The 23,628-nt window shown below is 27.8% G+C and overlaps 1 protein-coding gene across 9 annotated transcripts in view; it reads right to left on the bottom strand.

Moving 5' to 3' along the window:
- LOC111028915 (voltage-dependent calcium channel type D subunit alpha-1) overlaps positions 1-23,417 on the bottom strand; it is a 37,373-nt gene extending 13,956 nt beyond the window's left edge. For 2 of the 9 annotated variants that reach the window (XM_022307705.1, XM_022307702.1), the window contains exons 1-22: positions 22,827-23,410; positions 13,100-13,455; positions 12,341-12,446; positions 12,117-12,256; positions 11,962-12,050; positions 10,748-10,900; positions 9,593-9,798; positions 8,155-8,258; positions 7,872-8,038; positions 7,400-7,496; positions 7,153-7,298; positions 6,976-7,049; positions 6,107-6,258; positions 5,835-6,045; positions 4,998-5,118; positions 4,301-4,386; positions 4,109-4,224; positions 3,951-4,033; positions 3,773-3,884; positions 2,594-2,723; positions 2,352-2,527; positions 2,199-2,301 (exon numbers count right to left, since the gene is read on the bottom strand). In XM_022307705.1, the coding sequence (XP_022163397.1) occupies positions 2,199-2,301; positions 2,352-2,527; positions 2,594-2,723; positions 3,773-3,884; positions 3,951-4,033; positions 4,109-4,224; positions 4,301-4,386; positions 4,998-5,118; positions 5,835-6,045; positions 6,107-6,258; positions 6,976-7,049; positions 7,153-7,298; positions 7,400-7,496; positions 7,872-8,038; positions 8,155-8,258; positions 9,593-9,798; positions 10,748-10,900; positions 11,962-12,050; positions 12,117-12,256; positions 12,341-12,446; positions 13,100-13,371 (2,844 nt within the window). In that variant the 5' untranslated portion in view covers positions 13,372-13,455; positions 22,827-23,410. The other 7 variants (XR_002603956.1, XM_022307710.1, XM_022307708.1 and 4 more) reach the window with 7 other exon arrangements.
- Positions 23,418-23,628: the final 211 nt, after the last annotated feature.

The following is a 23,628-nucleotide window of genomic DNA, read 5'->3' as shown; positions in this document are numbered from 1 at the left end:
ATCTCACCACACACATACATATTTCCACGTTTAAAAAAAATGTAATATAATAATTTAATCAAACAAGAATTAAACAATGATAAATAAATAGTTAATAATGTAACTACTATATGATTGAGCTTAGATTTTGTAATGTAATATATTGATTTTTAAATTTATTGTTATTAGTAAAAATTATAAGGAACCTTGGCTAAATATTTTCAAGCTTTTTGAATAAGAGTTGATCAATATGTATGGAAAAAACTAAAAATATTTGAAAATATGAAATGTTTATAAAAAGCGTGTGTATCACAAAAAAACCATTGTAAGTACAATCAATATATCACATCACTCAGAATCTAAAAACCTGAAAATATATTTTTATATAAGTCTAAGTAAACAAAAACAAATTAGTATATTATGTAATGGCACAAGATAATAAGTTACACGAGTAGGTAGTAGTACTATTTAGTATTTTCACCAAAATTATTCAATAATTATAGGTACCTACATATTTTATTTATTTTCTACACAAATATTATCTTTGATTTTATGAATTGTAGAAGTTCTAGAAGAAATAAAAATTGTAGGTCAATATTATACGATAATTATTAAATATAATTTTTACTAATATTATAAATATAATGAGCACGTTAGAGGGTAAAAAGTTAATAAATAATATTGTACAGTACTTAAAACCTATACAGATTAAAAAAAAAAAATGTTATTTAAACGCTGTAACAATTATAAAATCAAAAAAATTTATAATTACCTAACGAATTGTGTAAATTATTACTTACATTTTGAAAGTTAACACTAACAGTTTATTGCACAAGTTTTTTCTGGCTATTAATTGTTTTATACCTACATTGTCTCTATGCTGTATTCGTCAATAACTATTATTCTAATTAATATTATTTTTAAAAGTTAATATTAGGGGTACAATTATTCGCATTTACTGTAATTTGTTGGTTTACTCATCTCACGATGTAAACATTAAAATACTAATTTTGGTGTTTCATAAAAAAGCGGGACTGCCGACTAATATAGAACTAACTGATTGATTATACATTTGCATTGAGTATTCACGTAGGTACCTACGCAAGTTATAAATTTTGACGCAAGGCGGGTAGGTTAGAATGAGCAAGTATTTATAATAATTCATACATATGCGTTCAGTTGGTGTGCGGGTGGTAACGAGGACAAACATTGTGAGACACTCTGGTATAAGTGCATATTATTATAAAAAAAAATATAGAGACAACATTTATTATTTCAAAAACATTTTGATTTCATAATGCATGTACTGCAATATGAATAATATCGCTTTAAATTATTCCATTCAAATTTGTGCAACATAAAAATATATTTAATAAAAAACAAATCTATATAATAATTGTTCACCCATTTAGTGAACAAAATAGTATGTTTGAGATATCAAATTTATTAATAAGGCACTTGGTCGATTTTCCGATTCTATAAATTATTGGAAAGAGCTAATTATAATTAGTATTAACATTATTGATATATTATTGTTATCATTATTATTATTATTATTATTATTATTATTTAAGCATTAAGGATAGGTAAAACTGATAAAGACAATTCAAAATTAATAAACGCAATAAAAAGTGTATTATTATTTAACTATAGGTACCTATACTATTTTAGACGTATTAAATAGCATAGGTTTTATAACAAACTTGGACTGACTCATATAAACTAACGATTACAAATTCTACTATTTTCTAATCATTACTTAAAAGCTATAACAATATTAGGTATTCATTCTAAATTAAAATACAAAACTTGACTACACAAAATACAGATTATTTAAAACTACTTAGTGTTTAGGTATATCAATAATAAACTTTAAGACTATATAGTTTTTATTTTGATTATCCATATGTACCATTAAACCATTGGTACATCATAATATAATATGTGAAATACCTTTATACATCAATGGAATGTACAACATTTCCTCGAATTCATCAATTTTTAAATATTTAACACCAAATTTTATAAATAATAATAAATTGACAATGCGTCTTGCAGGTTTTTTTTTTAGATATTATATAGATATCTAAGAAAAATTGATGTTATTTTACAAAATATACTCTTTGAAGAGAATATAAAAAAAATATTGGAATGATCTCTAACAAAATATTATAGTTTAAAAAAATCCATAAACATTTTTTTGTAATACTTGTACTTACTTTCAGTCCTTTTGCTCTATTTATAGCACGTAAAGGCCTGAGTACTCGCAAGACTCTCAAGACTTTTACTAATGACATTGGTCCCGCGCTAAAATTTTGCGTACTATTATTTTAAAATAGTATATACTGTTTAAATTTTTTTAAGTTACATACCTTGCCATTTTAGAAATAACCGTCAACAATGAGACAGCCACAACCAAAAGATCTAAGAGATTGAAGAACGATCGACAGAATGCTCCATCATGCAAAACAAATCCATATGAGATTATTTTAAAAATTATTTCCAGAGTGAAAACTGCCGTGAAGAAATGGTCGAATTTCTTTAAAACCTATGAAAAATATTAAATTCATTTTTCGTAACCATAATAGTTTTCAGTATATATAGCTTTACTTACGTTATTCCTTTCTGAATCTGCTTTTAACGGATCTTCTGCTGCTAATAACGCCGAAGAAACCATGATACATACTAATATAAAATTACTGAAGTATGTATGGTTTTGCAACCAATGACAAAATGTTCGAACCCTAAACAAATTATACAAAAAACCCATTCGTATAATATTAATCAATAAAAAAAATCAAATATCCCCAGAGTACCTATTGGTTATTCTTATAGATATAATATGTCATTGGTGGACAGTAGTCATTAGACATATGCAATTTATTCGTGGTTTATTAAAACTAATTATCTTTGATAATTATACGTTTATACAATTGTCTGCACCGTCTAAAGCTGACCCTAGAACGAGTGGCCGAGTTCCTTTTTTTTTGTAATTTTACATTTAAAGTACCTTCAATACTATTTATGCTATTTAAACTGTTCGATATCAAATAATATTTTATGTTAATTATAAAAATATCTGTCAACGTAATTAAGAGAAAGGCGATTATATGATTATAGGTAGGTGGTGCCACATCGAGTCGCTTTATCGTCAGTCTATAGTTTGTCGTCTTTGTACGACTCACGCTCGTCAAGACGTGACAACGATTTAAGTGTGAAATATAAAATTATATAAAATTAAATTGTTAAATTGTTTAGAATAAAAAATAAAAACAAAATTGATTAATAAATTAGGTACCCAGTGTTCGAATTATTACATAAAAAACCAATTAGGTATATGTATTTATATTCCCACAAAGTTCCGAAACATACCTAATTTATGTGTATATTATATAGTAAGTTTAATACTATAAACATGTTACCAACAGCCTACCGATCACTGTTGATAATATAATATTTAGGACTAATAATGTAAGTTTGAAGTGAATGATTTCATAAGTAACAAAAGTTATAGGCACTAAATTCAATTTTGGTTATTTTTTCAAATACCTACATTGATGTTTATATATATATATATACATAAATGTGCTATTTTAAATCAAGTTAACCAAGAAAAGGTAACAAAAAAGATAAAATATTAAATGTATTCAATCTGCGTTTATGTAGAGCAAAGACAACTGTAAATATATCATAGTCGTCGAAAACTGCAGTTATTCGTTGCACTGGAGCACTGCCAGTACCTTTTGTATATTATAGCTGAATAAAAATTATGTAGGTTATAAAAGTTACTCACCGACTGGTCGGTGAAAATATGAAAAATGAAGAAGCTGGAGGAATAGGCATGCCTTTATTTGCATTGTTGAACTCTGACATTGGACGGACGCCATCTTCATTTTCTTCGTTTTCTAGAATAAACCAGTATTATTATAATTATTTATTGGCTACAAAATGATGCAGTTTTATAATTTAACCTGGGTTTCCATTTGGTTCGAAATCGAATCCTTCTAAATCGATTTTGATGTTACTGTCGCTTTCGTAGTCTTTTCTTGAAGAACTGTATGGAAAATACAAAACCTTGTTAGACTAAGTGAATATTAATAAGGATATTGCCTATTATAAGACTATATACCTTTCATCTGAAAGTTCTTCCTCAGCAGATATACCTTCAGAATTTTCCCCTTGATATTCGTTTTCTCTTTCTTTTGATTGACTATTACTTCGAGATTTTTGTTGCTTGTCAGGTTGCTTAATGATGAAAATAAATGTAATAAATGTTTTCATTAAGTATTTAATAAGAAAAATATATTTTGAAAACTCTTACTTCTTCTTCTTTATCTATTGCGGTTAAAGATTCTGCGTCAGCTAAATTATCTACGGCGATAGCCAAGAAAACATTTAGCAGTATATCTGGTATTTTATTAGTTAAGGTAGTTAGAAGTTTTTCGATTTTAATTGTCACATAAATTCTGTATTTGAATCATACCGAAAAATACATTTGAAACGAGTCATCAAAGTTTGTATAAAAAAGCATTTTTCAGCTGTTCCTTGATCACTTCAAAATGTGCTTGGGTAAATATGTTAAACCGATTCTTGTAGAATCTAAAAAATATTAGATTTTTATTCTGGAAGGGTATTTGTGAGAGTAAACGTTTCCAATGTAGGTATATACCTATGTATGGATATTGACAAAGAGCGTTTATCGGTAAACGGTGACATACCTATTATATTAAATTATTATTTACTACTCAGATTACAGAGAATCACTTACATAGAAAAATGTTATACAATTCATGGATTATGTAATCGTAAAGATAGCCTTTGGCTTATTATAATAGGTTTATTGTAAACCGCAGTTTTAATAATTGAATAATATTTTATTTTACTTTTGGATAAAAAAATGTACCTATCTTGTAAATAGTATTAAATACCTAATTCGTTCATGAAAATAAATAAAAAATTAGAATCCGATATAAATTCATGATTACACAAAATATATTTCAATATTTGTTAAAGGATACAATTACCGCAGATAAATAATATTATGAAGTAGATGCAAGCTAAAATACCAGGCGATGATACACCATTGTAAGCTTTTATTCCATTGTACATCACAACATTCCAATCTTCACCAGTCAATATCTAAAAAATATTAAAATTAAAATTATCAAACTAATTTAAAAAAAAATGGTAATGACTTATGTTAAGTAAGGCTTACAAATATCGCTAGTAATTGATGAAATATTTGAATTAATTAATGCTAATAAATTTTAAATAATTAATAAACTATAGATTATAGGTTACTAAATATAGACACATTAATAAGCAGTAAGAAAACCAAATCGGGATTTCTTAAAACCAAATTATTTGTTATAGGTAAATTTACGACGTTTACAATTTTTTTTTAAAACCATGTTATTGTTACTTGTATTTCTTATACTATGCATGAATCCACTTTGAAGTTGTTAATACATTTTAACTGAATTTAAGTATAATTGTAAATTACTTAAATATAACTCAGGAAGTATTATCCTACACACTAAATAATGAAATAAAATATTTAAATGAGAAATATTGTAGACCTATGTTTAAGAATTTAATTAATATTGTCAGATCATAATATTAATAGAACATAAAAATAAATTTAAATATAAAAATTTATATATTATGACCGAATATCAAGTCAAAATAGGTTTGTAATAAATAATGAGTGGAAACTGTAGAATTACGTGTTTTAGTTAATATTTAATTAGGTAGTATTTAAATTATGGATGTAAGCGTTCATAAACTATGTGGATTGTAAGTGCATTATGGTCCGTTATGCATTATGGACGAACATAATGTCATTAATTACTTACTTGGAATACGGTCAGTAAACTTTGCCAAAACGTATCAAAATTACTACGTGGCTTATAATCTGTGGCATCGAAGTTAAATTTTCCACCAAATACTTGCATCCCTAGTAACGCAAATATTACGATGAAGAGGAACAGCAGAAGCAGCAAAGAAGCTATGGATTGTATCGAATTGAGCAACGAGGCCACTAAATTTGAAAGTGACCTCCAGTACCTATCGAATAGATGAATATTAAATTATTGAATATTCACGTTATGGTACAATAAATTATTACTTTGTAACTTTAAAAACCCTGAGTAGTCGTACACAACGTAACACTGATACTCCAAGTGGTAACATTAATTCCGTTCGCGTTAAAATCGTTTCTGTTATACTGCCGATGACGACAAAACAGTCAAAACGATTAAAAAGCGAAACAAAATATCCCTAAAAATAATAAAATAATTTGTTAAGATTTTTATGTTTTTACAATTAAGGTAATTTTATATTATTCACATATTGCCTTCTTTTGTTTCGAGAATTGCTCCCAACCATATGGGATCGGCTATCCCTGCCCTGCATTTCCATTGGGCTGTGTTCCTCTCTTATTTACCCACACCAGCTATTTTCAGGTCGTTCTCTATTCTGTGTTAGTAATCTCTTCTTCGGTCTTCATCTTCTTCTCACTCCCTTTACATTAGTTTCTATAATTTACTCTCAATGCCTCCGAGTCATCTCTCCACATAACATGACAGAACCACCTCAACCCATTCTCACTCATTTTGTGTATAATTGATGTCATCCTATAGCTATAACTACCCTTAATTAATTTGTCCCTTTTTATATCACCTTCAGTCACTTCACATATCCATCTAAACATTCTAATTTCTGCTGCTTGCAACATCGACTAGCCTGACAACTGCTTTATAAGATCTATCTTTTAATCTCAACCACGTCCTCTTACCATACAAAATACCAACGATTCTCTACACTTCATCCAGTTCATCCATTCACACATAATCTAATTTCTAACGTCATCCTTATAACAACCAATCTTTTGCACCACCGATCCTAAGTACTTGAAGTTATTCACCTCACTCACTACATCATAATTAATATTTACGAAGTGTATAATGTAAAATTTATTCCATAAAATATGCTTACCTGTATTCCGAGACTATACATTTTTAGTAACATCTCTAATGTGAAAAGAGTAATGAAGAAGACGTTTGTAATTTCTACAAGCAAAAAAAAAATATAATACATATTACAATCTATTATTTGAGTCTTAAAAAATTGTTTTATTTATGTAGGTGATATTAGCCATCTTAGATTACACACCTTGAAAATCATCTAACCATGTTGGTTGCTTATAATGTTCTGTTGCTAAAACGCCAGTGTTTAAGAACACTAAAATAATAATTAACCAATAAAATGCTTGTGATTTTACTGCTTTACGACAAGCTCGTCTAGCTCTACGATTAATTCTAAAAAATAATAGTAATAAATAAATTATAAATTAATGATAAAACAGCAATTTTAAGTTTGATTGATAAACATCGTCAATCTATAAAACTATATACGAAACTTGTCAAAGTCTTTTCGCTTCTTTTTCCACCACGATTTACTAGAGTCGACTTCATCCCTTTCCACATTGGTCGATTTGTTTTCATTTGCATTATTATCTATTTGTAATATAATAATAGTATAAACATTACGAATTCGCCACTTATCAATTTATAAAATACAAAACATAAATATCACATAAATTCAGGATTACAGTTCCACTATTAGGTAAGTACTGCAATAATATAAGTTTATTTAACTAAAACCTAATGTCAAATAAACTTACAAATCTTATCAGAGATATGTTTCATTAAACTTGTTTTACATTAACACTTGATATCAGTACAATAAAAATTAAGTTCAATGTTTTAAAACGACTACTTATCAATGGAAAATAAATTAAAATATACGAGAGGGTCTAAGAAATCAACTAGATGTAAAACAAATTGTTAATATTTTCATATATTAAAATTATTTTAAAAATAATAACTTACCCTGTTGATTAGAAGATTCATCTTTATCGTCTGCGTCAGGTTCAATATCTTCTGCTTGCGTTATCCAATCCAGATAACCCCTCAAGTCTTCCTCAAGCTGTTGTTTTTCACGAAGTTTTTGAAAATCTCCTCTAGCTTTTGCCTTTTCTCTCTCTTTAGAAAATTCTCTAAGATTTGTTAACATTAATTTAAATATTATTTATTATTTGAAACGATTTTAATATCTAATATAAAGATATTGCAAAGTTATTATTTTGTGTTAACTTAAAAATACCAAACATACCCGCTTAACACACCAAGAATAAGATTCATTACGAAAAAAGCTCCTAAGATGACCATTGAAACAAAATATATCCACTGCCATGAACTTCCTAAAGCATCTTCAATCTAAATATATAAAATCGAGTTACGTATCAAAATATTATATTAGGTACATGTAATATTTAACTAATATTATATTTAGAAAATTTCGTTAATTAATCGTATGCTATAACATGCTGATTTAAATTTATATAACTAAGTGTACCTACTAAACAATTTATAATTTATAATATGGGTCAATTATTGTTTATGATACATATCGTATAGGTACATAATTAAGTAGCAGTTCTCAATGCATATAAAACATAGATAAATGACATAAAATTGTATAAATTACTTTTAAAAAAAATGAAATAATTTATAAAGCTTGATTTTAACTTAAAATACAATAAGAATTCCTAAAAACAGTAGAAATGTAACAAACAAAGTACAAACATATTGGTTTGGTTATTAGAAAATGATTTAACAATTTTTTTTAATGTATTAAAATATTTGAATCAAGTAATAGATATTATTTAAATAAACTTATATTACAATATCAATTCTTAAAACCAAAAACTACAAACAAATCTGAAAGTAGATTGAAGGAATAATTTGTGAGAATCACAAGAATGAAAACATTTAATTCAATAACATATAAGTAGGGATGCTACATTCTTTACGCTGTTCCGAATCAGTGCTTAAATCACAATCCAATATTTTCTAAAATCAAAACACCTTACTAATGATTAAGGTAAAATATTATATTTTAGAATGCTATTTTTATGTGATTTTTTTAATTTAATTGATAATTTAGATGAGTTTACTATTTTATTTTATTAAAAATTAGGGTACCAAAAAAAATATTATCTAATGCTATATTAATTAATTTACTAAAATAAAACCAGAACTTGAACTTTTTAGTTTTTAACTTCATGTTTTTTCATTGTGTGTGTTTAATATATAATATATTAGGTATACTGTGGGTACAACACATGAGCTCTTTTAAGAATTTATTGAAGCATTAGGTATTTCACTCACTGAATATGAATAGTTCATAATTGATTAATGAACCATCAAATTTAGTCTCTGATTTACAAATATTACAGCCTTCACACACATATCGTTGTAACGTTATCTATCTTCAAATGTTGGATAGGTACTTATACTCCAAGTGATAAATCGGGATTTTTAAGGGTATTATAACGTAGAATATGGTCAAAATAAAAGCAGCACCAACTTCGTTACGTGTTTCTAACGAAGTTTTAGTAAAAAAGCAATAATACACTATATTATTAAGTTCAACGTGATCATCGTTAATAAAAGTATATTTAGTTAATTTCTAAAAAGTTAATTTGTATTAATACATATTTTTGAATGTATGTAAAATAATTATCAATTATATATTTTATAATAATTACACTGTATAAAACGTCTGTCCATCCTTCAAGAGTAATACATTGAAAAACGGTTAACATAGACAAGCCAAAATTGTCGAAATTGGTTATTCCAGAATTTGGTCCTTCCCAAGGACCACGACAGGTGTAATTCCCATCAAGACTAGCGCAATTAAATCCACTTATTTCTCCATAATTACCTTCATCGCATGGATGAGGACTGTCCATCACTGTAATACAGAGTAAAATGTATTTATAATTGGTATTAACTCTTTATAAATAATTTGAAACTATGTATCTTAGAAGAGCCTACGTTTTAATTCAATTTTAATTTAATAAATGTTAAAACAAATTATTTTTGATCTAATTTAGAGTAAAAAAATTAATAAGTCCAAGGATTGCGATTTGTCCTCTAGATCTCCTTGTTATGCGACTGATTTATGGATATAATATATATATATATATATAATATTTTTTATTAGTAACTACATGGTACGCACATATATTTGGTTGAGTTATATAATACCGATTAAATGGATTAAACATTGATACTTATTATTTATAGAATAATAGTATCCAATTTTGATATTTAATCATCCATATAATATTTATATATAATATTAATGATTAGTTTATTACTTTGTAGACTTTTTTTAGTATTTACCTCATTTTTTTAACTATTATTATTTATTACTTTACAAGAGTTGATATTAATACAGCGTTATAGGGTAGCATAGCAATATGGGAAGTCATCGAAAGTATCTTAATATCGAGTTCGAGTTTCGTGTTTATCATAGTAAATATATGAAATATGATTTTTTTTTAAATTATTATTAGTTTATTTGATCGTCAGTAGCCGCGTTCATTAAACTAAAAGCGTATTTATATCTGCAACAATATGTTAAGGGACTTTGAAGTGTTTGTTCTTCAAGTGCCTCACTTCCTAATTTCGTTACCAGGGATTTTAATCAACAAAAAAAAATTTTAAATAAATTTATTCGAATAATTTTATCAATAATTTTTTTATAAATAAAAACTAAACACATAACACTATACGTTTGGAATATTCTTATGAACATTATACCTACCTAATACAGTAATAGACTAGAGTAAAACTACTCAATTATATATTAAAGCTAAGAAAGGATAATCAAGTTTTTTAAAAATATTTAACAATACTTGTGTCGTTATCATAGCAAGTGGTATGCAAAGTCCCAGAGAATAGCTCTAATCCAATAATTGCATATATGATGATGACGAATATAACTAAAAGCGCGATGTGCAATAAAGGTACCATGGCTCGTAAAATTGAATTTAATACGACTTGCAAACCTGTAAATAAACAATTAATAGGTATCAATATTATTAAATATTAAACATAATATTTTATTCATTCAACAGTTTACTCATTAAATATTTTGTAATATTAAATGTATTCATAATTTTTACCAGAATACTATTTTTAGTAATTATATATTTGATAGTTGTTAGTTATAGACTTTTTGTATCATGTTTTTTGAAACTTGAAATTATCATAAAGACTAGTTTGTATTTATTCTATTGTGTTAATATGTGTAGCATTGTATGTCTATATTTTAAAACTATATTTTGTAGCTTGAATAATTTTAAAAAAATCACTTTAATATCATGCGATATATTGAACGTGAGTGTATATAATAATATGACGTATGATTTTTTTTTAGACACTAAAATGCACTTTTTACTTGTGTTATACATTGAAAATTATGAAGATAGTAAAACAAGAGTCCAATGCCATGTAATTTCTTTAATGTATTTGACATGAGGTTCAAAGAAAAAAGTTTATATCGTCTTGTCAGAACCTATTTTCGACTTCATCAAGTATAGATACTTAATACCTGGTTCCTATTTATACATTATGTACTTCATACATGCATAAATGCATTATGTGCATAATACTATGTACAATATTTATTTCCAAGTTTTTTAAAAAAGAAATTTATGAGTACTTACGCATAATGTATAACGTTAGTTTAATATAATATCTGATTCATAGTAAAAGTAGGTGGGCGTAACTATAGGACCTTGAAAAAACATATTTTTTTCTATTATTTCATTCTATTTTGTTCTACTGGTGTTCGAAATACATCTATGTAATATAGTAAGTTAGTTAAGCAACAGACGACATTATAAAGTATTAATATTATTTGAGTGTACAGTGTCAAGAGGTTTGTAAGATTGTCTTTATAATATAGATAAAGAAAAAAGAGCAACACTATTTGATATAAATTCAGGGACTGGATCCCTTATGGCTTTTTCGGTTCTCGCCTGATACACATTTTATAAAAGAATAATTAATTTGTTATTTATTTGTATACATAATTTGTTGTTAAGAGTTAAGATAAAATGCTTACTTGGTACACCTGAAACTAATCTCAGTGGTCTTAAGACTCGAAAGGCACGCAACGCCTTTACATCGAATCCGTTGATTATACTGATACCTCTGAAAAATAGTAATGAAATATTTTATTAAACTATAAAATATATCAGGTATTAATTTCCAAGTTACCCCATCAGAACAATTGTGAAATCCAAGAAATTCCAGCCGTTTCTTAGATATGCGCCTGGGTGGGCAACAAACCCGTATGCTATAATTTTCATTATACATTCTACAGTGAATATAACTAAAAACACTCGTTCAATTCTATCCTAAAAGTCGTAATATTTATATTAAAATATAATTTTTGTTGGGTACAACTTGGTTTAAAAATACATAATATTTGTTAAACTTACTAAATAACCATTCACTGTGTTTGAATCGTTGCATGGATATGGTGTATATACTGCAAGAGCAACGCAATTAGCAAAAATTGTCATCAAAATTAAATATTCAAATGGTCTAAATACATTTGTTAAGGAAATACATTGCGCGAGTATAAATTATAATCATATATTTCTTTAGGAATTGTTTTTTTTTAGAATATTTTAATTTTTAATCTACTTTATATTTTATTATATTTCAATAATTGCAATATTAATTATTAAATAGGAAATAGGCATAACTTGGTAATGGTAAATTACATTTTGTATAAGAGTTCTGTGTAAAATATATACAATTTACAAAGCTAGAATTATACGCAATGGGAATTTGTAAATAAATTATTTTTGTTGTGGCTTTATTAAATATTAATTGTACATAATAATATTTAATTATAACTTAAAATAAAAACAATTTTAATATTAAAGATACCTATAATTTATAAGCCATCCATAATAGTAGTATTACATTATGAAATATTTTAGAAAACCATCGAAATTTAAATTGTTTGATATTAGGTGGCTTATTTATTATCAAATACTAACACCTTTTTCTTTAAGTATATTTTCTTAGTCTTTAAATAGTTATGTATAATATTAAAATATATGAATGACGAATAACGATTATAAAATTAAAAAAATATATATTGTATACCTAGCGATATTGTAATAAGATTTTTGAGATATTAATAATAATTCAAATTATTTAGTAAACGTATTGAATAAAAAGGATACTTCCATTCGATTACACCAATGCATAATTTCCGAAGAGGATTTTTGAGAGTTAGGCAGCATAATGCTCTTTGTGGTCTGTCGGGGAGCTGTTTTCCAGGTCTTCTGATAGGTCTTTTTGTTACCTGTTTGGTTTGATTATTGTTCGCCGGATTGTTATTATTGGTGTTGTTGTTGGTGGTGTTATTGTTATTGGTGTTTGTAGTGGCATTGTTGCTACTATTATTGTTTGATGCCCCGTTAGGATCGACGTTGTTGTCATTTACAACACTCATAGTTTTTATTCAAACATTTATTTCAAACAACACAGAAATAAGTAATAAATATTACCCCACTTAAATCATGCTCCACAATTTTACCTAAAAATATAAAATGTAATTAGTTTTAAATCGTATATTTATTCAAGTTTAATATATATTATATTATATACATTTTTCTAAAGCAGTTTTCAATTTGTAACCGAAACGTTCACACATCAACTTTAGTGGCCTATCCAGTATCCGGTATCCCAAACATATCATAACCTAATCAGTTAGTTTAATTTGTTGATTGTCTACCATGCTGTCATATGCGCATGCAAAGAACATTCTTTTCTTTTAAATTTGTAGAAAAGGTAATTAGAGTTATTACTTTGTGCCTTGTGGTCTATTTGTAAACTAACTTTTCTTTAAATTAAAAATTGCAATCTTAAGTAGGTACCTAACTTCCATTTGAAAAAAACATAGATGTAACTGATTGATTCATATAATTATAAGGACTTATATTGTATACAAAGTATTTAAGTGATTTTCATTTTATTATGAATAATATTCTCTACCACAGTTTATTTTGTCTTCGTTTGGCTGCAATTTAATCATCATTCTACTTTAAATATTTATATTCGGTGTCATATAATATAACATCATATGAGTAATAGGTATTTATTTTGTGTAATTTATCGTGTTTACTGTACTACTGTCAGTTATCGATTTTAATAACAAATAATTAATTAATATAAATGATAGAGTACGACCGCGCACGCTGCTTATCAGCGGTATACCTTTTTCGTAACACGATTCCGTCAGTTACATTAATTTTATTGTAATGTGGTGTTGCCAAATTTTACGAATTTTACAGTAGCATAAAAGTATACAACTAAACAACACGAAATAATTTAAAAAAACAATAAACTGTACAGAATTCTCATAAAAAACGTAAAACAGCCAATTTTGTAGTGCTCACTCACTAATACATATAGTTCTACAAATATTAATGGAGATTCAAGTTGAAACATAGACAAAAATGTGTTCAATCTCAAGTCGTACTCATAAAAAGTGGATCTTTCTATGTAATGATTCGAAATTCTATAAACATTTATAATAGATAGAAACTTTAAAATAATATTTTGATTTATTTACCTCCAGTTGATTTCATACATTTCAAGAAACATTTTTAAAATTATTTATGATGAGTTACCATTTACCAATTATACATTTATACAGAGTGTATGGACCCACACTATTGACCATTTTATATATTAAATTAAATTTTTAAAATTATTATAACGATGATGTGTAATTACAGTATTAAGAGATTCAGTGCAATTTATAAATTTTTGGCCTTATAACATTGTAAAATGTTCTTAACGAAAAAAATTATTTAACATGTCTGTGTCATTTTTAATACATATTTTTATACCTAAAAATATAAATTTGACAATGTTATAATATAAATTCTAAATATATAGAAAATGCTAATATTTTAAATATTTTATGAACATTTCGAGTGTTCCACAGTTACTCGTTTTTGATTTACAACAAAATATCAAAGATCGATTGATGGCAATTTTTTAATTTTAAATTAAAACTCTCATTAAACACTAATGTTACTTTCCAATAAACTTTTTTTTTTCATTTAATGTAACAAAATGTGTGGAAATCTTCTATTAACATTTCTAATGTTAGCTATGAAAAGACAAACAAGTGAATTTCTAACAGAAAAATAATGTTAAAATTTTCGAGATTTTGATGAACTAGGTATGTCAACATTTGAACTTTAAAGGCATTTAAAAAATAATCGACTCTATGTATCTTTAATGTTTTTGATCAGTTATTAAAGTATCTTAAGAGGCACAATGCCTTATTTTTTTAAGTTTTTTATAAAGTGAAAAAGTTTTTATCAATAATAACTTTAAAAAAATAAAAAATATTGAAAAATTTCTTAAGGCAATAAATAGCTAAAAAGAGTCAACAAATTTCGAAGATGTTACCTTGTATTATGGAAAATGGTAGTACAAATGTTTGATGAACATTTCAAGTATCCTCGTTTATTAGTTCTAGTAACATCAAAAAATTCGATTTTTTCAAAAATTGGTTTTGGTAAAATGAATACATTTTTTTCACTTTTGTTGTGTTTTACAAGACGCTCACAAAAACTACTGGAAATTTTGTAATTTTGAACTCTCAAAAGTATCAACTAGATTCACTTTTCTATCAGAAAAATGCTTATGTCCAAAACCGGAAAATTTTCCAAATATTGATGACAGAAAGACAAAAAAATGTATATCGTAAATACAATACATTCATTTGCTACCCTCAGAATATAATACTTTAAATATTAAAATATTTCGTCTTTTACCTATCCTTGATTTCGATATTACATATTACAATAATTATTATTTTTTTTTAAATAGAAAATATGTACTTCTATATTTCTATTACTTTTTGTTGAAGCGTTGGCAATAATTTAAAATATGTGTGGGAATATTTGAATAAATTATTATTGTTTCATTTCAAGTATCTTTAAGCACCTACTATTTTTAAATTACAACAAAGTTACAAAAATTACGTTAATGTGACTTTCACATATCTTCAAATGTTTTCAGAAATTTCAAAATCATCTTTTTTAAAGTACCTACATTATCATCTATTTACCTAGTTTAAATTGCCAATAAAGTTTGTAAGTTAAATGATGAAAAACTAAAAAAAACACTAAAAAATAGGTTACACTCTGTTTGTGTGCGCGAGGAAAATAAAAAAATAAAAAAACAAAAAATAAAATGCCAATATAATATATATTATATGTGCCCGCAGGCACGTATAAAATATTTTCCAAGTGTATTTGTTAAAAAAAATCAGTTAAGTGAATTCCAATATCATACACACCCGAACACACAAAATACAGAACAATGTAATGTAAAAAATCTACCACAGTACCACTGTAAATAATAAACAAAACGAATACAGTAGATAGCAGACATTATTGTAAAATCAATACACTCCACGTTCTGATCAGAATTTAAATTTGTTTTCATTATTGATATTATACCACGGTAACTGCGTAATATTCTATCTCAAACTATTTTACATAACTAATTATTTCACTACTTCTTCTTTTACTGTATTTCAGATCGGGAATTAACATGAGTGTGTTTGAGTGTTATTCTCTGGGAGTAAGGGAAGGCAGGGAAGGCACACTAAAACAAAAAATAACTTTATTTAAAAAACAAAAATCTATTTTCCTGTTTCCTTGCTTGACAATTTGTCAATAAAATTTACAACAGATAATGCGATAGAATTATAAATACCTACAAGTAATAGAAAAAAAATCCGTTAAAAGTTATTGTCACATTTTTTATCTCAGCAAAGTTTCTAAGTAAGCTAACCTATATAATATAACAATATAAAAGTATTTGCAAATTTGAAAAAAACAGATTAATTAGTCTGTCTTTCCCTCAAGTCGTAATGTATGTACTATGTGTTGTAGTCTTCAGTAAGACTGAAATATAACATTCCAAAATATAAGTACGTTTAGGCTGGAATATTGTCTTGTCAGCTTTAAATTTTAATATTAGAGGGAATTGACATATATGATGAAACTTAATGGCAAGAACATCTGTGTTTTCTTTTTGAATTTTCATGATTCTTTAGATTTTAAGCAAGTTATGTGAGTGTGTAAAATATTAATACTTAAAAATGCTCATAACTCACTCAAAAAATATAATAAAAAACTAACTAGAGAACACAGATAATGTTCTTACATTTAAGTTTCATAGTAAGTCAATTCATTTCAATATTAAAGCTAACAACACAAAATTAGAATTACTGAACATAGATATATTTTGGCATGTCATGCGTTATAGTAAGACGGAGACAACACATGCGTGTACGGAGTAATAAACCTATAACTAGTATGAGATGGTTTAAAAAATGACATTCAAGCAAAGAAGTGCAGGAGAGTAGAAAATGAAATGAAGAAGGTGAGCTCATTTATACCCTATTATACCTAACCAAAGTAGATACAATGATAAAATAAACATTTAAAGCGTTTTCCACATTAAAAAAAAAGAAAACTGTTTCAAAATTGGTAATATAGACTTAGAGCCTAACAAATAACTAAAGCCTAAATTTTATTAAGTGATAAGATTTATACATGATACGCGCATCAAACCTTTTAAGCATGAAAAAGCTGCACGATGAAACACCTCGTATGCGAAGAACGAATTGTAATTAACAATTTATACACATTAGCTTACATAAGAGTTCTCAACATTTTGAGGTCCGTGTCTCCGTTTCATACTATTGATTGAAACACACCTCCTCACCACTATAAGGTTAATATGTATAATAAATATGTCATAAAAAAAATGTTCATAGGTACCTCCCCTGAAATGTTATCACGTTTCCCTCGAGATGGGGAGGGGGAAAACATTGTGATAGAGCTTAGTAATTAAACCTAGAGACTTATAAAAAACTACTTAAAATATGATTTGTAAGAAAACTTTCTGGTTGCTTCTATCGCCCCCTCAAATAAGCCACTACAATTGACTAGTCATAATTCGTAATTACATGAGCAGACTTTAATTTCGGAGTGCGCTTTCGAGAGATCTAAAAGTTTCTTAAGTGATCAAAAAGTATGTTATGGAGGGTCATGCATATTATTTTAACCACTAGGTAAGAGAAAATCGATTTTCCATAAACAAACCCACATGAAAAAAGTTCAGTATACTACACTACATACATATTAGTTAGGTACAGTTAGTTCATCATAAATTCATACTGTATTTTTTAAAATGACTTTGGAGCTACAGTAATCATTTAGAGATACTAAAAAAAAACAGCTATATTATTGAAGTGACATTTAGTGACCACCACCAGGTCTACAGAGAATATTTATCTTAAACTCTGAAAGTCCACTTTATATTTTATGGCAGAAATAATGTAAATACCTACCATTTATGTGAAACCATACTTATGGTTAAGTAATGTAGGTAGGGTTTTTGTTAGGACAAAGGAATTTGATGCCATATTAATAAGAAAATTTTAAAGTAATACACTCTTTAGATAAGGATTAGAGGAAGAGTTTTATAAAAATATACATTTCCTTCATAGTAAAAACACCATTTTAAGAACTAATTAAAACGAATTTTGAGTTTTCTCATAAAATAATAATTTTAGTGGTCTTGTCGAAAAAATATTTGTTTCAATTTAAGAGGACATCGTCACTGTGTGTTATCTATTTGAATATTTATTTTAGTCTTGCTAACGCATAACATACCAAAATTTACAGAAAGTTACAAATGGACAAAATATCATATTTAAGTTAAGAATTTCCAAATTTGTAGCTATTGTCAGCTAAATATTAGACTGAATTCATCGCCGTACCATAAGATATTAATGATCTTCATTATCTTTGTCCTCTTGTTAGTATTTTACATAATTTTAATTTTCAAGCGGTTAATGCGAGTGTGTAAAACATTAAAATTTAAAAATGCTCGTATAACTTGTATAAAAATAAAAATATTATAAAAAATCATCGAGAAAATGCATATAATGTTTTTACCTTTAAGTTTGAGAATAGACCAATTTCCTAATATTTTTGCGAACAATTCAAAATTGAAAATTCTGAATTTAAATTGGATATGTTGTCCATTTGTGATGTGTTAAAAATAACTAAAAATATAAAATATTTTTAACAGTCGTCAATACAATATAATATGTATAAATATTATGCATATTTTATATACACATTACAAAACATTCATAAATTAGCTAATATATCAAATTTAAATTAAAGACTGAAAAACAATATTTTATAAAAAAAAATAATTCAAAATTTGTAGATTTGATGTTTTTACTAGGTAGATTTTATACTCACCATATTTAAATATTTCTTTAATCTTCCTGAAAATCACACTTAAATTATTTTTTAATAATTTTTATTGTTTTACAACTCAATTTAATTCTTATCATTAGCGGATGATCTTCATATAAAATAGTGTTCAGAATGTGATGATTCATCGCTTTCAGATTTAAAATGTCAATACTCTGTGCCAGCTGCCAAGTGGCAAGCCTAGTGAGTAGTGAGTCATGCGTAAGTTCTTTTTTGAAATATATTCAATTTTATACTTATTTCTTGGAGTTTTAATATACATATTAATTATTATCAAATCTAAATTAATCACTATCAATTTAAACAACACTAATTCATAATTTTTTTTTACACAGAAGTATTACTGGGGAAAATATTTTGTTTTTATTCAAAATTGAAGTATATTTTAACAAATTATATATTATTTTAACAATGTTTACCTTACATATTTGTATTGATTAAATCGTTATGCAATTTTAAATGATAATTTTGCTTATTAAAATACATGAATTAATTGTTTATAAATATAGTTTTGTACACACACACGATTCGATGATTCTATACTTTTGATTGTTATGTTTCCACTAAATTGGTTCAAAAATATACTTTAGTATTTCCAATAGTGCAACGTTCACAGAAATGAAATGTTTTTACCGAAGTAAAATCAGAATTTGTACAAAAAGTTAAAGTGGGTTATTTTTAATATCGTGATTTGAGTGTTTTATGATGGCCAGGAATGCCTGTTAAGTATAGGTTATAACAGTTTAAAAAATAATTATAAATATTTCAAGTATTCTACACTGTACAGTAGTTAACTTTTATGAACTCCAAATTAATGTCTTATTTTAAATTAAAAAAACATACATTAATACATATAATATGTAAACATTGTAAACAAACAAACATTGTTATTTGGAAACAGTACATAAATACATCGAAAGGATTTTTCTTTTCACAATAATGGTAGAATGACACAGTTTTTAACTTTTAATAAAATTGATAATTTATATAAATACCTACTATTATACTGATATTCCAGTTTTAATGGGAAACAGTTACCTGATAAACTACGCATGAAAAAGTATTACCTAACAGAATGGACACAATATAAAATATATTACCTACCTAGTTATTTTGTTTTATTATGGTATTTAACTGTTTGTATATTTACGATTTGCCCATATTTTCTACGTATAAAAATGTCGGTGCCTTATTGTTGTGTTTTTTATAGTTAATAATCTTTACTATTTTCTACATAGTATAGTAAATTATACTGAATTACTTTTAATGTACCTCCCTATGATGCCTTTACATTTTTTTATTAAATCATTTGATGAACTTTACACGAACAATGGTTCTACCTAAGTTTTTTTACAATTAAAAATGAAAACTTTATAATCCTGCGTATTGGGTTCTTTTTTAGTTCTTAGGTTTATTTATTATACTATTTATTTTTATTTAATACTTAAGGTATTTCAGAGATTAAATTTCTAGTTGGTATCTAATATTTTGTTTTCTTGATTTTTCACATGATCTTCTATTTTTACTTATTTATCAATTGGACAAAATTAAATAACAGACAAAATACCGACATTAGTTTATAAAATAAAAATGTTAAGGAACACTTTGTAAGAGTTCTCTTTGGAACTAAGGAGGAAGTTGTTAGTTGTAACATAAAAAAAAAAAACCTAAACAGTGGGTAAAGCAAATCATATTATAATATTTAAATTATTATATCTAAGTATATTAAAGCTTACATCAACTCTATGGTTTATAAATATCTTTCCTTTAAACAACTAGTTTTAATTACTACCTAAAAAATACTTGATAACTTGATTTATAAATGTATATTAATGATTCATACTAATCACAAGTTTTGATAAAAAAGTTTCATTAGCGTATGTCTAGAATAAAATCAAAAATTTAATGTTCATACAATTGCTACGTTTAGCTACCCATTATAAATATTTATTATATAGGTTGGTTAGAAGAAGGTACGTGATGAATTTCAACTAGATACTATTTGGTGATGATGTTTAATGAGCATACAAGTGAAAATAAAATATATTATTTATTTTAAACATAGGTTATTGAAAAATATAATATTAGTTACAAGTTTATTTAATCGGTAATTGCGAATAAAACCACTTGTGCCATTTTTGTATAAAAAATAGTGATTAAAAAATAAAACCATACGTAGCAGGTAATATTGTGTTAGATTTATAGCTAAGCAAGATGAATCGATTTTATATTGACTAACAGGGTTATTTCAAACCTTATTTGAGGCACTAAAAAGTTTAAAAGCTCCATGAGGGAACCCTTTAAGATACGAAATTTATCCAGGATTGAGGTATTTTTTTTTTAAACTTCTGAGTAAATTCCAAGAAAACAATACAACACAACTGTGATCAAATATCTTAAACATTTGCCTGAGATCAAACCTATACAAAAATGTTGACTATCACATAAAAGTCATCCACCCTTGTGACTCTAGTTTTTGTTTTTTTAAAGTGTATTATTTCACACCGTGAATTTTGATGATTACAGTATAGCTTTTGATAATGTTTAAGGGTTTAATCATATTACTCGTATATAATACAAATACTAATTGGTATCGAGTTATAAATCGGTACCAGTATAAATCGGGGAAAGAGATGAACGATCCAGTGATCTTAAGAACAACAAATACAGACGATTCACTGTAAAACATTACGAAATTGCGTGTAATTACGAGGGATCGTATCAGAGGTAAAAAAAAAGGTGCTGTGCTAAGCGATCGATCGAATTTCGGCACTGTCGCTTACATAATATTATTATTATTTGTATCAGTGAAATGTCAAAGGTCGTATTTAATGTTAGTTCGATCGTGCTGTTTGTGGTTACTTCCTCCAAAATTGTGGGTATACCGTGTACCGTAAAAGCGAGGACCAGAGACGAACGATATGGTTATTATTATGATTATAAATTAAAATGTATTCAACTCTGTCGGATTTCGCTGTACTTACGTCATGTTATTGATACACCTATACCTACATCGTCTACATGACTTTACATCAATCTCGTATGGATATTATTTATATTATTATTATTATTAGGTGGATTATATAAGACAGTTAGCGATTATTATGACACGGTGCGTTCGAGAAAAAGGGACTCATGCGCATGCGGCGGTCATACTCATATCTCGCCAACACAAAGTCGCGGCGTGTGCACAACACGCGAAAATCATCCGAACCTACAGCGCCAGACGGACAGTATGCAATTTTTTATCGTCCCGTTCGACCTATACTTAGCATGGAATATTCAATAACGATTATATTATTATTATCATAACTCGACGGTTCAAACGATTCGCCAAAGCGATATTTATGATAGCACAATAATGTTATCGTGCCCGACACGGTGTGGTGTATAATCGTGTGTCTTACTATACCTACGGTGCAGCTTCCGTTTCGATTGTGCGCAGGTATGCGATAAAATGTGATTATTTGACAAAACTCGGCAAACGAGAACTGAACGCAAACGATTGGTCGTTGTCTAACGATGGTCGTAAAATACAAAAATAAAACAATTTTTAAAAACAACACACGACTTGGCCTACCCTTGTTCGGAACGGCGAGTTGGCGGAGCAGCGGCTTGCAGCTACCGTCGTCGTCGTCGTCTAGCCGGCGGTCCTGCAGTGGCGTCAGCCGCGGGCGGTCGTACGGCGGCAAGTGTCCAATATAATGTCGCGGCGCGCGTGCGACGGCAAAGGAGGCGGAGGGTACACGGCGCGGCGGTGGCGGTGGCGGCGGCGGCGACGACCGTCGACGGCGTTCCGCGGAGGAGTGACGTGCGCGCGCGCGATCGCGTCCGACGGGCGCTGACGATGACAATATTATAACACAGGAGAAGATCGTCCGCGTCACGGGTGAATGAATTATATAATATTATAACGCGGCGGCGGCGGGGTGGACCGATCTCATCGCTCACGGCGGTGGCGAGTAAAAACGAAACCACCACCGCGGGAAGTCGGGGCCCGGCAAAGTCGACCGTGGGTTTGAACTTTTTGAAAACCGAATCAGAAAAACCCCCCCGAAAATGAAATATATTACAGATTATCTCATTACGATATTTCATGGGCTGCGGCGGAATCGGAGGCAGTGGATATAAAATATATTAATATTATCATAGAGACAGACTAGAACCGCGGGACGATAAAATCAACGGCAAAACGGTCGTCGACGCAACAGTGCGCGGCGGCAAAGTTCTAAATAAAACTATCGGGTGGCCGTTAATCCGTTGGCGGGGGACGTGGGTGGTGGCGGCGGGGTGAACATTCGGTGCGCGCGCGCGCGCGTGCTCAATGTGGCCCCGTTACAGCGGCTGCGGTGCTGCTGCTCCGGACCGCTCGGCCGCCGGGC

The sequence above is a fragment of the Myzus persicae genome, unplaced genomic scaffold, assembly GCF_001856785.1.
Source record: "Myzus persicae strain clone G006 unplaced genomic scaffold, MPER_G0061.0, whole genome shotgun sequence".
NCBI lineage: Eukaryota > Metazoa > Arthropoda > Insecta > Hemiptera > Aphididae > Myzus > Myzus persicae.
The sequence above is the reverse complement of the archived record's forward strand: the minus strand, read 5'-3'. Positions and strand labels throughout refer to the sequence as shown.